Genomic DNA, 15,288 nt, shown 5'->3' with positions numbered 1-15,288 from the left:
GCTTTTAATGGCTTTTTAACAATAAGTTAGTCCACTGAATACCTGCACAGTGTTTTGCTGGAGGTTTCTTCTTGTTAAAAGGGAGTTTTTCTTTCCCACTGTTGCCAAAGTGCTTGCTCTTAGTGGGTTGCGTGATTGTTGAGGTTTCTCTGTTGTGTTACTACAATATAAATGTCCTTGAGGGAACTGTGGTTGTGATTTGTTGCTGTATAAATAAAATTGAATTGAATCGGATGCAAAGCAATTCTCATTATGCACCCAAAAGACCTTCAGTATCAACATAATAGAAAAAGTAATAATTCATCTCAGAGAATGGATTTTTATAAAAAGACAATGTGGTTCCTGGAGCCAGCAGGTTTTTCTCACTGAGCCTAGCCCCAAGCAACTGGGCCGCTTCCTGTGGCAAAGACAAGTTTTAACTGTGGCTGAGGGAAGAACTGGGGGACAGATGAGCTACTAGAAGATGGATCACTAAAAAGTTGTGCATCTAGAAACAAAACATCAGACTTTTCTCTCTCATCAACTAAGCCAGTAAAACAACAGGCAGTATTTCATCTGAATGCGGTGCAGGTCTCGTTGCTGATGGCAGATTTGGGTAACTGGCAGGTGATTTAGTGTTGGAACTGTATCCAGAAATACTGACTAAACAGACGGCATCAAAGTGATCCTGTGGTTCCCTCTGTACCACTAGAAAGCTCTTTTTCTTTCCATTATTCTGAGATTTTCAACACACACCTGACAAACTGAATGAGATGCCCATGGCTTGTCTTGATTACCCAGTTTCATACCAAAATAAGCAGAGGATGCCTTTTCCCACAAACTCTGTTATGTTTTGTTGCTGTTTGGATATAGTGAAGGATCCACATGTTTAGCATCTGGATCATGTTTACAGTTGCCACTCGTCAAAAAACATGATGCGATAGAGCAAAATGGATTTTTTTAAAACAAATGTTAGATTTTATACAGCGAATATGATGCAGGACAGTGTGACGGGTTTAACGATATTCTGCATTTATCTGGCAAAAGTCTCATTGAGATTGAAAGTCCCTTTACAAATGTGATTTAGCAGATGGCGTCAAACATTCTACCTACTTTACACATTAACAAATACGACTGTTAGATACTAGAAATAAGTGAAAACCTGCATCATATGTTATAAAATATCAATTTAGGTCCATTTACAGGCAAATTTTAGGAGTCCTCACATCATCACCTTTAAAGAACATTACATTTTTACACCAGAATACCTGGATTTTATGAAGTGTTTCAACTACATTTGTATGATTTTTTTAAAAAAAAATGTTTTTACAGATCTAACTTCTATGCCTGAGAAGAAGAAACAAGGTCTTTCTCAGCTGGCGTCCATGTTAGAGCTGTACCTGCAACAGGAAGTACCTGACCTGTTACAGGAAATGGGATCAGCACTGCCACCTTCCTGCCAAGAACCCCTCAGCCTCATTGCCAAGGTCAGCTAAATGCACATTTGCTTTTCTGCATAGTAAGAACACCTCATCATGCACATGAATACGCAATCAAATCCCGTGTACCTCCATAAAAAGACACATCACCTCCTCCTTGACTTATCCCACCGCACGTCTGAGATCTTCCGAGCATTCGTAATCAGATCCCCTGTGTTTATGTATTCCCAGAACAACTTCAGGTCTCACTCTCTTAAAACGTACCAGCTGTCTTCGGTGGAACTGAAACCACAAACTCCTGTGTGTTTATCTGCAATTTGCTCTTCCTCTGTTTTCTGTTAGCTTGTGTGACTCCTCGTCATTTCATTGTGTTTGAATTCCATCTTGTGCGCGTGTTCATTGTGTTTTTCCCACCACAGTGATTGCATGCGTGTTTCTCGAATGATTATGAGCCTTTTGATAACACAAAGGTGCAAATAAGCACTTCTTACAAAAAACTGTCATGATCGAAACAAAATACACCAACTTTCTTCATCCAACTTTTCTACATATAAAGCGTCATTTACATTCGACTCAAAGGAAGTCAGATTTAATCAGTGGTTGTTTTCTTTCAACAGATAGCTGTGGATGTATTTCAAATACTGTACTCGTAAGGCGAGAAAGGGCAAAAGTGTTTTGGGGTTTTTTTGTTGCTCTTTTACGTTTCACTGAAGATCGTATAAACAAATCAGACTGCTGTTAGTAGACTGTTCTGTGGACACGTGTGGCTAAGATGGAGGTTTTGGTGTAAATCAGAAGCTTCATGTTTGGAGAAGGGAAAGCTTCACATACCAGTATAAGAGTCTTCCCCATTTATGAAAAGCGGTGGGAAAAACACTGCTTGTTCCTGTTTTGTTGTCAGTGGGCGAAAAAGTCTCGGCATCATTGAAAGAGCAATACATTTAGAATCATGCACGAAGAACAAGATGTCAGCACCTCCAGAAACAGAAACTCAAGCTGGGTGGTACAACGCACACAAGAGTGGTGAGAGATGTATGGAAAAATCTCACTTATGACGTTAATTCAAGAGAAATTAGCTGTTTACTTGAGAAAACCCACAAAAACCCAGAGTTGCACATGTTCTAAACTTCAGAATGATTTAATTTCCTCTAAGCTGATATAAAAGAGTGATCAGCTGTGACTGGTGATATTTAGTTGCAGAAATTGCTGCTGTGAATGTTGTTTAAGGTGATCTCATCACCGGTATATGTGACACGTATTATTACTGGTAATCCTTCTTAGTGGAAAGTTTTCCTTTGGTTAGGGTCGCTCACAGGTCACTCACCAGGTTCACCCACCGGGGGGTGTTTACAATTAGAGCATTTGTGCCACAGTGCAGTGACTCAGCGTCTGACTGGAGACACCAGCAACCTACAGACAGACAACAGGCTTTTTTCTCCTTTGTAAGCCCAGCCACAAAGGCCTGTATTCAAAAGATTGGCTAATGGAGAGGAATGTAAAGTACAGGAGTGCCTTGTTTTTGTAGAAGCACTTTGTGTTAAAATGGCTGTCAGATCAGACGTCGCCTTTATGTCCATCAATTTGTTTTGCTCTCTTTTCCTTGGTTGAGCCTCTGAATGCGACATGTTTGTCTAGAAAACACAAGATTTCGACAGCCAGTGCTCACTGACCTTTAAAAGCTTAAATTATAAAGTAAAATAAAGAAGTCTGAAGTGTCTAATTCAATTCAATTTTATTTATATAGCACCAATTCACAACATCAGTCGCCTCAAGGCCAAGTACCATCTTCAAAACAATCACTTGAAGCCTGCAAATCTGGATATTTGGCATGCAGACCTGTGCCTCGTATAACAGCTGAGTTTTGTTGGATATGACTTATTCGTAAAGAGTTTATAATGTCAATGAAATTCACTATGTAGTCATTAAATTTTAAGAGTAAAGCCACTCATGCTCACACCTTTTACCTTGGTAATATACACGTGATCAGATCTTACGAGGCTGTGAAATGACGGTTGAGTAATCGCTAACGCCGCTTATTTACACTCTCTGCATCTCTTATGTACTAAATCATACACTGCCATCATATACTGATGTGGTCATATGTGATCCATTGGACTAAATCTTTGGGTCTGGTACAGTTGGGTTATCAATCATTCATAATCATGAATCAAGCATTATGCATCTGTGACTGCGCTGTTCCTGACATATTATTCAGTTGGATTTTAAAACACTGCGCCAAGCTTAAAATGAAACCATGATAGAAACACATAAGTGTGGCGTCCTTCCTAATGCCACATGAGCTGTCTATGAAACCAGACGAGGTGGCACAGAAAGCAGTGGTTTAGTGTGTCTGAGAAATATCAGGGAGAAATGGCTGTCCTGCAGCGTACATTATCTGTAATGTGCTGCATACTGATGGTAAACCTTTTTAACTACCTTTGATTGATTGATTGATTGATTGATAGATTGACTGATTAATTTAAAATATCACCTTCAATAAGATGGGCTAATAAATAAATGTGCCACTATCCAAAATGGTGACTTATCGTCTGCCAATAGGGGGCACTGTGATTGCATGGCCAACAGTCTGTATTTGTAGTGCAAAGGAGTCCTTCATTTCACTTTTGCTCTCTTATGTTTCATATTTGCTTTACCTCCCCTGCCTCTGTTGTTTCTACCTACTGTATGTTTACAACAATGTAAGGACAGTCAGACCTACTCTGTGTACTTCTGTCTGTCCTTATATTTTTGTCTCTCTCTTTGCTCATTATTCTTTTTAATGCAGCCCTTTCTTCTTCCCGTCTTCTCCTCTTGTGGTCGCTCTCTTTAATGGTCCTAGTACATAACAAATGAGGAGTTTATTATTGTGTACTTGGAGCATTCACTGTGCTTAACAAAACAGGTCATTACTGTGAGTGTGCTGTGTGTGCGTGTATGGGCATTTGTGTATGTATACGTGTGTGTTGGAGTTCCTCTCGTGTGGGGGTTTGTTTTCTTTTGTGCCATAAAAGCATTCTTTAGGCTAATAGCTGCTCTATCCCGTGTGCTAATAGTGTCGTACAGAAACATACATGCACGCACGCTGACGCACACAAGGAAGCAGTCCCACATCATCATTACTGCTCTTAATACCCCCAAGAGGAGCAAGGAGGGAAGTAGGGAGAGTTGTATTTGTGTGTGCTACTACTGTGTACTGTGTACGGTCTGCGTATTCACAGTGCTGGGGAAAGGTTTTAGACACCTAATGTGTTCTCGTAACACTATCACGGAGCAGCTTATCAGATTCTTTCTGCAGCACGATGGTGACGACAAACATGGAAACAGAAGAGCAACATCTTCAGGAACGCCTCCTCAGTAGAAGGTCTGCGTGCAGGAAGACTGCAGTGGGCATGCATCGTGTCTGTCCATGTGCTGTTTTTTTATCAGACTGCAGCAGTATAATAAGCGCAAACATGGAGCTCTAACTGTGCTGCTTTCATTGTTTCTTTAAAGCAACTTCCCCACTCTGCAGTGTGTGTGTGTGTGTCTTTAGATCTCACTGTGTGCGTCTCATCTTAGATACTTGCACATATTTGGATTTATGTGTGAATTTCTTTTTGTGCTTATGTGGTTAGTTCGTCTTTGCCTATACTTGTGTGTATTGCTTAGGTAAATGTGTGTGTGTTCTCTAGCCAGCCTGCGAGCCTGCGTGTGAACTTATTGTTATGCTGCATCAGCCCTCGCTGCACTGAGACCCATTTCTCACACAAACTCCTTACATGACCGACATGTTACCCCATAAAAAACACACTCCCTCACCCCTCTCTGTCTTCCTGAACCTGGCTCTGTGCGTCTTGTTTTTTCCCTCTCTCGGCCTCACCCGTTTGCTCCGCGCCACCTATCATTTCTCTTCTTCATTGACATTCGCCCTTCTCGTTCCCTCTCTGCCCAAGTTTAGCTTTTGATATGAGGGTTATAAATAGCTCTTTAAAGACACCTCACAGGGCTGTTCTAACAGTCCAGTGCCACCTTTTGAATTTTAAAATCTTGACTTAAAGTAACTCAGAAACATCATAGAAAAGTCTCACGCTTTAAAGCATAAAAATACAGTTTGTACTTTAAGATGATGTTAATGATTTTGAGCAGTGTGCATACAGTAATGCTTACTGTAGCATTATGCACAGAGATGAGTGGGTGGTTTAATGTGTAATCTGAAGATAATTATTAGTGAATATGCAGTTCCTGCTTGATGAAAATATAATATTTTAGTATTAATAATGGGGGAAGTGCTGAAACATGAGCTAGAAATGCCTGGAGACATTGTTACACAGTGGAGGGGGGAGAAGTTGCCCTTAAATACATAGATGCAGTTTACTTCAAATGTGTTCGAACTACTGGAAGCACTCTGTTTGGTTTAGGGAAATGGTGGAAGCTTCAGAGGCTGTTTTGCTGCTGCCGAACAGAAAAGAATGTCTTTTGCAGTGAAGTGAAATGGCGTGTTGAAAACAATCGTCTGTGGATCCTTTTTTGATTGCTGGAAATCTCCACTCCCATTTCCTTACTTGTTCAAGCTACCCGCTTCAAGTATTCTGTAATCAAACTGTGCATAGCATCCCTGTGTTGAGGTGACACACTGTACGCTTTGCACACAAGCGCGTTACTGTAGTCCCTGCATTGGGTGAATTCCCATAATCTTTTCTGCATAGCCAAAAAGCTACAAGAAACATCACTGTGGGACCATGAATCCAGCTTCACACATGTCTCCGGGACACAGCAGGTGTTTGTGTTTGTCTGCAGTACTTTGGGCTGTGTCCCTAATATGGTGCATACAACTGTTTATCAGAGGAACCTTTAAGACCTCCTTACTGTTGGAGCTCCATTCTGGCTGTTCTGTCTTTTATTTAACGTGAGCTTAAAGAAAAAACTGGCTCATCTATTGAGAGAGTGTTAAAAAACAAGAATAAAAGCTGTAGATGGAATATTGGGGGGGGGGGGGGGGGGTAAGAAGAATGTGAAAAGAAAACGTCAGAAACGAGCAGAAGAGGGATAGGAACATGTACCTACTCGCACCTACTCTGCTTGATAAAAGGTTTGAAGTAGCTGTATTTATGGCTCTGTGTGCATGAGGCCGTAACTGAGACTCCTGGGAAACACACACACACGCACACACACACTTCTACCTACCTCTCTGACCAAGGTGGAAGCAGGGCAGCTCTCTATGGAAAAGTATGTTGTATTGTTTATTTCCCATATATAGTTACAATTTATCATGGAGGCACACACACACACACACACACACACACACACACACACACACACACACACACACACACACACACACACACACACATCACCACCACCTGATGTCATGTGTGGCGCCAATAAATTTACACCCCTGCTGAAACTGCTTCACCTTCAATTATAGCAGCAGGAATGAGGAGCGTGTGTGTGTGTGCCGGCGTAATCCTCAGTGTGTGTGTGTGTGTTTGTGTTGATTCTTATTTTTTGGTCGTTATAATTTTTGGTCTGTTTGCTTGCTGTAATGTAACTTGTGTATATCTGTGTGTAGGAGTAAATCTGCGTGTAGACAGATGTGCGCTGTAGGTGTGTGAGTGTAACTTGTTGTTTCTGTGTAGGAGTAATTTACTCGCACGGCTTTTCCTTATATTTATTGGCCATCTGTTGAGCAGCTAAGTGGGATGCAGACGCCATCAAACTACGGTACTGTAACAAATGGAAAGGTTGTCACTTACCAAACTTTTTGCATGGGAGAATGAAGTAAAACTTCACATTTTTTCTAAATGGATCGACTAAGGAATGCAGATGCATGTATGCAGGAAGGAGAGGGGATGTATATAAATGAGAATATTGCATTTTAATGTTTTTGCCTGTACTATAATGTTTCCTTTTGCTCTTATGGATGCATGTTTGCCTGTATCCGGCGTGTGAAATCATTAAAATAATCCTCTTGTGTATGTCTTAGTATGCTCGGCCTTATCTCTTCAGCATTTCCCTGATCTGCTATTGTAGCTGCCAGTGCCATGGGTTCTACCTAATTAGCTTAGGCTTTGCAAAATCTCACACACACGTACAGCTTTGTGTAATGACTTGGAGTCCATCATCATGGATGAAGTCACAGACAGTATAATGTGAAAAGAGAGCAAAAAACCATTTGTTTAATTGACTTAGATTGGCTGCATGTGTGTGGGCTCTCGTGGGGAAGAGGTGAGGAGAAGAAGATGAAGAAGGGGGGAAGGAAAGAAAACAAGGCGCTGAAATGACTGGCGGGCCATGGGAAAGGGAAGGAAACAGGAGAAGATGCAGAAAAAAGAGAGCTTGTGAGGAAAAAGATTTCAACAATCAAGATCAGAAACAGGGTTGAGGAGATTTGGAGAAGAAGAGTGGAGGACACAGAAAAAAGGGACAATCTGAAAGGACCGACTATAAATTGTTTTGAGTTTTTGATAAATCTGCATGCCAGATTTAAAATTCTGCAAACTGATTTGACCTGCAGTGTGCTGTAGAAGACGGGGATGTATGCTACATGTTTGAGCTGGGGGTAGGGTTAGCTTAATGAGAAGCTTTTGGCTGCAGCAGCCGCTATCTCTCTCTCTCGTCTCCTTTATCATCCCTCATACTGGCACTGCTCTCTCCTCTGTCGCTCCGGCATCTACAGTAATTACTGTTCTTTGGTGGTTAAGAGGAATGTAGACGGGGATAGAGCGCGATAACGTGCCAAAGTGTGAGTATTTGTGTATTTTGTTTAATTTCCTCCAGACTTTCCTCTAGAGGGATGTTCCAGGAAGTGTGTTTCCTAAGCTGTCTCTCGCAGATTAGCCTTTCACACCAGCACAGTGACCTGGCAAAGACCTGTTGAAGTAAAACGTTCTGTGCATGTGTTCCAACATGAGGTCATGGATCGCATCCTGACCTTCCACCAAGCATTTCAGCCTGCTCAGTCTGCTCAGCTCTGTAATAAAAGGGTTTTTTAATGGGATATTTCAATAGTGAATTGTAGTTTAGCATGTTGTTGTCATGTTACACAATCCTCTCTCAAATGAAAATATATTTCACATGTTTAATCAGAGTAAAGATTTTCTATTTACACAAAAATGTCTGTGAAAGAAGGGAGGGAAATCCTTAAATCTTTGGCTGTTACACCTTTTTAATCCCTTGTGAAAAATTAAATGATTTGTGATGTATTTGTTTTGCATTAAGGTTGAAAACAGAGGGCAGCATAATTATATGCGTACATGTTGACATTTTTCTTGCACTGATTGGTCACTTGCCTTCCATTAACCTGTGGGTTTATCATCGCTAATCATCATCACTCCTGTACTCATGATGCTTTTATTAGTTATCTCACACAGGACATATAAAGACTATGTGTTAAATGAAGGATCAGCCTACTATTAAACGGTGAACCATGTTGCCTGTTCAATTTTAAAATACTCTGTGTCATAAAAAATGTGCTTTTATAGGGTAATTGCATTATTTTATTCACACCGTTATCTGATCTCATTTCAAATACCTGGGCCAAAACCACACTATCTGCAACACATTAATATCACTGATATTATAATACGAATACTATAATACTAACGTTTTCTGCCTACATGGATATAGTTTTCTTAAAATGTTTCAAATTAACTCTAAATATTTTAAAGACATACAGTCTGATTCCTTATTTACCGCTTTTTAAAAATAATAATAAAGACTGCTAACACACACACACACACACACACACACACACACACACACACACACACACACACACACACACACACACACACACACACAGGCACACATTTGTTTGTAACTGATTGGACAGACAAATATGAGACCAAACAGCTTTGGGAAATTGTTTAATCTGGTTATAACAGTTCTCCTGCCCCCTTGGGAAGCAGACTGTAGGTATGCCAGATGGCCAGTCTGCCACTGAAAGTAGCTTCTTTTTTTTTTGTTATAATTTGGAGCTTATGTTTGGGTGTTGGCTAAATAATTGTGAGTATTTTAAGCCATTTTCCCAAACCGTGTATTTGGGTAAATTTCTCTGGTCATCTGCCTTGTAGGTTACATGATGTTTCCTGGGTGAGGCTGTGCCCTGTTTAGAAGCCTTAACACTTAGAGCACATTGTGCAGGTTACTTTTGCATACATTCAGTCATATACACAGTAATTTGGAATTAGCTTTTTTGTGCTGTTCCCCACTGTGTGGATTATTTGTCACATAATTAAAAACACTGAGAAATGTATAATTTGGATTTTCCTCTATTTAAGATCCCGGCGCTGTCGCCTTAATAAGTGCAAAAAAATAGTATAAGGGCATCATATTAAAAGAAAAATACATGGAGCAAATTGTTGTTTACACTGTTGTTAGCATGTATCGACTAACAGTTTGACCATTTTCTTGCAAAAAGTCCCATATGGAAAAGATATATATAAATCTTATAAAGTTTGTATCTGTCTTGTGTGAAACTTGTATGAAAAGCATACAAGAGTGAAAACAGATATAAGATCCCTTGAAAAATTATATAATGAAACTTGTATGTTTTGGATACTTACTAAAACAATATATGAAAGTAATGAGAAAGTGGCCACTTTTTTTTTACTATTTCTTTTCCATATGGGGTAGTAGCAAAGCTATGACTAAATTCTTTGAACAGTCCCAGGTTTCCATATACTGCAATATGCAGGTGAAACCTTTAATCAGTGATGTCATGGGGTAAACGGTATATTTTCGCTTTGGTTAATTGTCAATTTCCCATGTCCCCTGCTGTTTGCAGGGATTTAATGGCACCGTGTACATGAAAGTTATTTTCAGCTTTTACAGTTAATTTGGATGATAAGGAGTGATAATATTAACATCACTGTGCTTAAAGGCCACACATTTTCTGTCCCTTAGCTAAATGGCCTGTATATCTGAGTCTAAGAAATCCTTTTACAGGACGAAAAAGCTAAGAGCAAAGTGTTAGCCTCAGAAATGGTGATCAGGTTTGCAATCGGTGCTTTGGTTCATGAAATACGGCTGTAAATATAGAATTTCTAATGGTACAGCTACAATACAGGGTTCAAGTACGCACTCGTCCACCCACCCATCCTCTCTTCCTGTTCACCTGTCTGCAGGTCATTAGCGGGTTAGGTAAAACTTCCTTGTCTTGTGGAGGCTGGGGGAGGGCAACTGCAGCCTGTAAAGTATCCAGAATGCTTAACCATCAGTCCTTTTATTTCCATCCTGAATATAAATGAGTTTCTGCAGGCTTCGTTCCCTCAGTCTCCCTCTCATCTGTCTCTCATCTCTTTCTTTCTCAGTCTCCTCTTAAACCACAGCCAAGCATGAAACAGCGAGTGCTGTTCAGGGACAGTGAGTCACACCTTCCCTGACTATCAACTTCTCACTCTTCTGTGTGTGTGTTTGTATGGGTAACATTTGTGTTCCTGCAATCTTTTTAAGTGGAAATGAGCATGAATTTTCTCAGAAACCCAAAAAGCCTATTTGCTGTAACTTATTATGAAGAGGATTATTTTTAGAGTCAGGGACAGGAAATAATCGCGTGTTTGTGTTTTTTATGTGCACTTATTTGTTGTCCCATAGTGGATGAGAGCTCGGTATCATTTTGTTTCTGGTTTCTGTTATTTTCCCTTTAATGGGCATTCATGCTGTGCTTCCTCTTGTTAAACATCAGCAACTCGTCAGGAACACAAATAAGACTTTGTGTGTGTGGATGCAGATAAACAGGCACACGTTTTATTCTCTCCATTGTGTCATCTCTGCTTCCCGTGCATAGACAAAGGAGCACAAATTAGACATGCTGTTATAAAAAAACAAAACAAAAACAACTTATATTGTAGGCTATAATTTCTTCCTAAACACTAAGTTGCAGTAGTTTTTTTTTAATGATAACATTAAAACTTTGTGAACTTTCTTGCACAAGACAAAGATAATCATTTGTGTAGCCCACTTCCACACTATCCGGTTGTTCAGTGATGACGCGACGAATCCTACTTCTGGGTCTAAAGTAGTCTGCGTTTAATATGGCTTTTGTGTTGTTAACATGTTTAATGTTATGTATTTTCTTCTATTTGATCTCAAAAAGCTCCTAAAACAGTCAGTGATCACTGTTGACCTCCCTCGGCTTTTATTACCACTAATCATTTATTTAAGCTCAGTTTTTACCTTAGGATGTAACTACAGCCCAGCCCATGCAGCAGTATATGAATGACTAACCTCGTATTGTGGATGGATTATCTCAGTTGTTCTCCTGGGTGAAGTTTGGTCCTTTTACAGCATCCTGCCATGCGATTACATTTGTTCCTGACCACCGAGAACACTCACGGTAACTTTTATCGAGTGGAAAAAAAGTTAGCTTGTTTATATTATGCTAACATAGCTGTGTCGCTAGGGATCACGTAGCACATCATTATATATCAGCTAGCCCAACTTCAGTAACCCTACAAACATCACTGCTTTTTAGTTTTCTTTCTTCATTTATGCTGGAAGTGATAGCAGAGCTGTACGTTTTAATTTGTTTCCAAAACCCCGCAGTCATATTGTATTTAGATAGAAGCTAGCGAGCTAACTCCCTGCTAACTTCTAACTCTGTTAAATGTCATAAATTCCGTTTTCATGGATGCCTGGATGTTAAACTCAATTGTTACACCTGGTAGAGAAGAACGCTGATCATTTTATTAAAGATGAAAAACTTTAGATAGTTTTTCAACTCTCAGTAATGCCATAGTGATCGTTTGATATATGGACCTGCAGCGGAGTTTAGACCCAGACACGGCTAGTGACGTCAGACTGAACAACCGGATAGGCCAGGTACTGTGGTAAATGTAAATTCAGTTTTGAACTGAAACCTGGTTTTTAATTGTAAATAATTAAAAGTCCCAGCATTTTGGAAATGGGGTTATATATTTGCACTTAGAGTTATTCAACTTGGTGCTGATAAGAAAGTTTGTGGTGGTATCATGTCTGCAGACTAAATATGCATTTACATCCAATTGCCTTACTTAGTCAGACTTGAGTAATGATTGTAATTATTGGAACTCATATTTATATTAACATTTTCTTTCCCCCCCCCCCAAAATTGGGTGTTATATAAATAAATAAATCTCAGCAATCAAGAATTCAATGGGAAGAGCACAGATTATTGACCGAAAAGTTGTAGGCTAATGCTTAAGCTTGTTACATGCACACTTTTCATTCTAAATAGTAACACTTTTCTATGTAGATTTTACAAAAGCCAATAGTAAATTGATCCAGTTTTAAGAATAAACAGACTAAAATAGGATGACAACCTCACTACCGCTAGGAAAAATTGATGGTAGCACATTGCAACCAACCGGTCTACAGCAACTTACCAGGCCTTTGCTAAGCTTGATGGCATCCTGAAGAGGTATTTCAACCATTTGATTCAGCTGTGTTGGAGTAGGAATGCATCTAAAAGCTGCAGAACAGCTCTCAAGGACTGGAGTTGGAGACCCCTGGTCTACAGTGTGTCTTTTTGCAGTAGGGGACCCCGCTCAACTGGTTTTATTCTGATTATATTCCTGTTTAAAAACAAGGTTGCCAAGTGCCTATGTGATTTTGTGGTTAAACCACTGTCCTGCGGCAGCTATGTCAGTAGTTATTGAGGAGGAATTTTTGAATTTCTGTTACCAAACTATGAGGTATTGGCTAGATTTCAGATGAAAGTAGCAATGTGAATTTCAGTGTATGTAGAGAGCAACAGATTTGTGATTTTCTCCAGTTTATCACAGTTAAATGTCGTATTATCACAAACAGATTGCACGTAATGGCCAAGTTGACGCCATTTCATGGGAAAGTGATAGAAAACGGATCGCATACTGACTCCGTGTGTTTGGGTCCCTGTCTTTGAAACAACCTCAAAGGCAACAGGACTCCAAGCTTGTGGTTGCAGAAATTTTGGTCATGTTTTCTCAAAGTTGCAAACACCTCATTCCCAAAGATTTTGCACATTTTCAGAGCCAGCAAGCCTGACTGATTGAGTAGAGGTATGTGCTCTCTTATGTCTCTGTCATGAAAATATAGTTTATGACTCTATAACTTCACCTAAAACAGTGACCATTGTAACAGACCAAATATTTTTATTCTAAATAAGAAAAGCAGTCCAAGTTTTCCAACAGGTGTTCAGTTGGGTTAAGATCTAGTGCCTGCAGAGGCCATAGCACATGATTTTCATATTCATCAAACCATCCAGTTTTCACTCATCCCATACAGATGTGACACAGATGATGTTTTGAAGAGGAGAATGAGTTATTCGTTAATCATAAGATTAAATCAAAAAGTGCTTGAAAGGCTCAGTAAGAATACAAAAGGATACAAATGTTTCATCTCAGCATAATGGGGATCAGTCGCTACAACTTTGTATTGATTTATTGAGTTTTGACCCCTCACTCTAAGGGGACAAGAATAACGGGTCACCAGCAAAATGCCTCCCACACTGAACAGAGCTTTGTGGTCACCTCACTGTAGGAGTCAGACATCCAGAACTGTATGACATCTAAGCATTCGCTCACTTCGGTTAAGAAATACTTGTAAGATCATATCACTTTTCTCTGCTTCTCTGTAGACTGCTGCTGTTGGTTTTGCGCCTTTAAGCACACATATGTAATGTGTACTTTATGAATACATACTTGACGTTCCTCTATAATAACTATCAGACTGCTGTTACTGAGGCATTCTCACCAGGTCTTACATTAACAGTCTTGTAGAGGTTTTTGCATATTATCCTAATGCACAAGCACCAGGGCATTAAACGTGCACCACTGACCACCAGTTGTGACTCTGTGTGCTGTTGTCTTTCCAATACATCTCAATTCGTAATTTGCTTTGAAGCAATACTTCTGGCCGGACTTCTCCAAGCCGTGCCCTAAACATGAACTTAGTTTCAGTATCACTTTGAGTGTTCTTGGTGCCACCATGAGAAATATAGAAATAAATTAGTCATTTTTATGGACAGAGCCCGATAGGTTGCTAATTACTTTATTGTATCAGACGCCTCAGCTGTGTGAAGGTATCTGTGTTTGTTGTTTGCCCAGGCTTTTTCTTCTGTATATGTCGGCAAGTGTTCCTGTGTGTGTGTGTGTGTGTGTGTGTGTGTGTGTGTGTGTGTGTGTGTGTGTGCATGTGTGTGTGTGTGTGTGTGTTTGTTATAGAGAGAGAGAGTGAGAGAGAGCGAGATGGTGTCTTTCTATTGATTGAATCTGGCAGAGCAGGTTTCCTATGTGTCAGCAGTTTTGTTCACCCGAAGCCAGCCAGATACAAAAAGAGACAAAACCACAGAGGAATGATGGCAAGTAGACAAATCGGAGACAGTATTTTTAATTTTTTTGTATTATCTTCTTTTCATTTCAGTTTTTCATTTCTTTTTTTTTTTGCAGATTATGATAAAATGATTTTCTAAAATGGACTTACTTGCTAAGTTGGCATACAAAATATCTATCAAGCAATTGTCTTTCTTTAATTTACATTCAACCTCACATATCATCGCAGTTAAGTGATTTGTGTATTTCACCTCTTAGAGAGACCAAAGGGGGATTTCGAATTTAATGAACCCCTCCCTGAAAACACCCCCAGGTGGAGATGAAAAGAGTGTAAAGGAGTGGGAGGGGAAGATGACAAGGGGAGGAAGGACAAACACACAAACACTTGTGTCCCTGTGGCCTAGTATATCTAACATTGTGTAATTACAATGGGGAGTGTCTTTAATTGACTCCTACTGCAAACCCCTGGAGTCTGCAATGAGAGTATATATGAGAGAGTCCATCAATACGAACAAATATTGTAATGCAGCTCTCCGTCGCTCATAGTATTGTGTTTTTATGGATATATTTTATTTAAATAAGAATGTATTTGTGTATGTACA

General features: G+C 39.8%; 1 protein-coding gene across 1 annotated transcript in view; it reads left to right on the top strand.

Moving 5' to 3' along the window:
• The window catches only part of smyd3 (SET and MYND domain containing 3), a 105,517-nt gene that overhangs the window by 31,222 nt on the left and 59,007 nt on the right, over window positions 1-15,288 (top strand). The window contains exon 5 of the mRNA XM_004539505.2: window positions 1,312-1,466. Within this exon, the coding sequence (XP_004539562.2) occupies window positions 1,312-1,466 (155 nt within the window). The remainder of the gene's footprint in view (window positions 1-1,311; window positions 1,467-15,288) is intronic.

The sequence above is a fragment of the Maylandia zebra genome, linkage group LG1 (genome assembly GCF_041146795.1).
Source record: "Maylandia zebra isolate NMK-2024a linkage group LG1, Mzebra_GT3a, whole genome shotgun sequence".
Classification (NCBI taxonomy): Eukaryota; Metazoa; Chordata; class Actinopteri; order Cichliformes; family Cichlidae; genus Maylandia; species Maylandia zebra.
The sequence above is the reverse complement of the archived record's forward strand: the minus strand, read 5'-3'. Positions and strand labels throughout refer to the sequence as shown.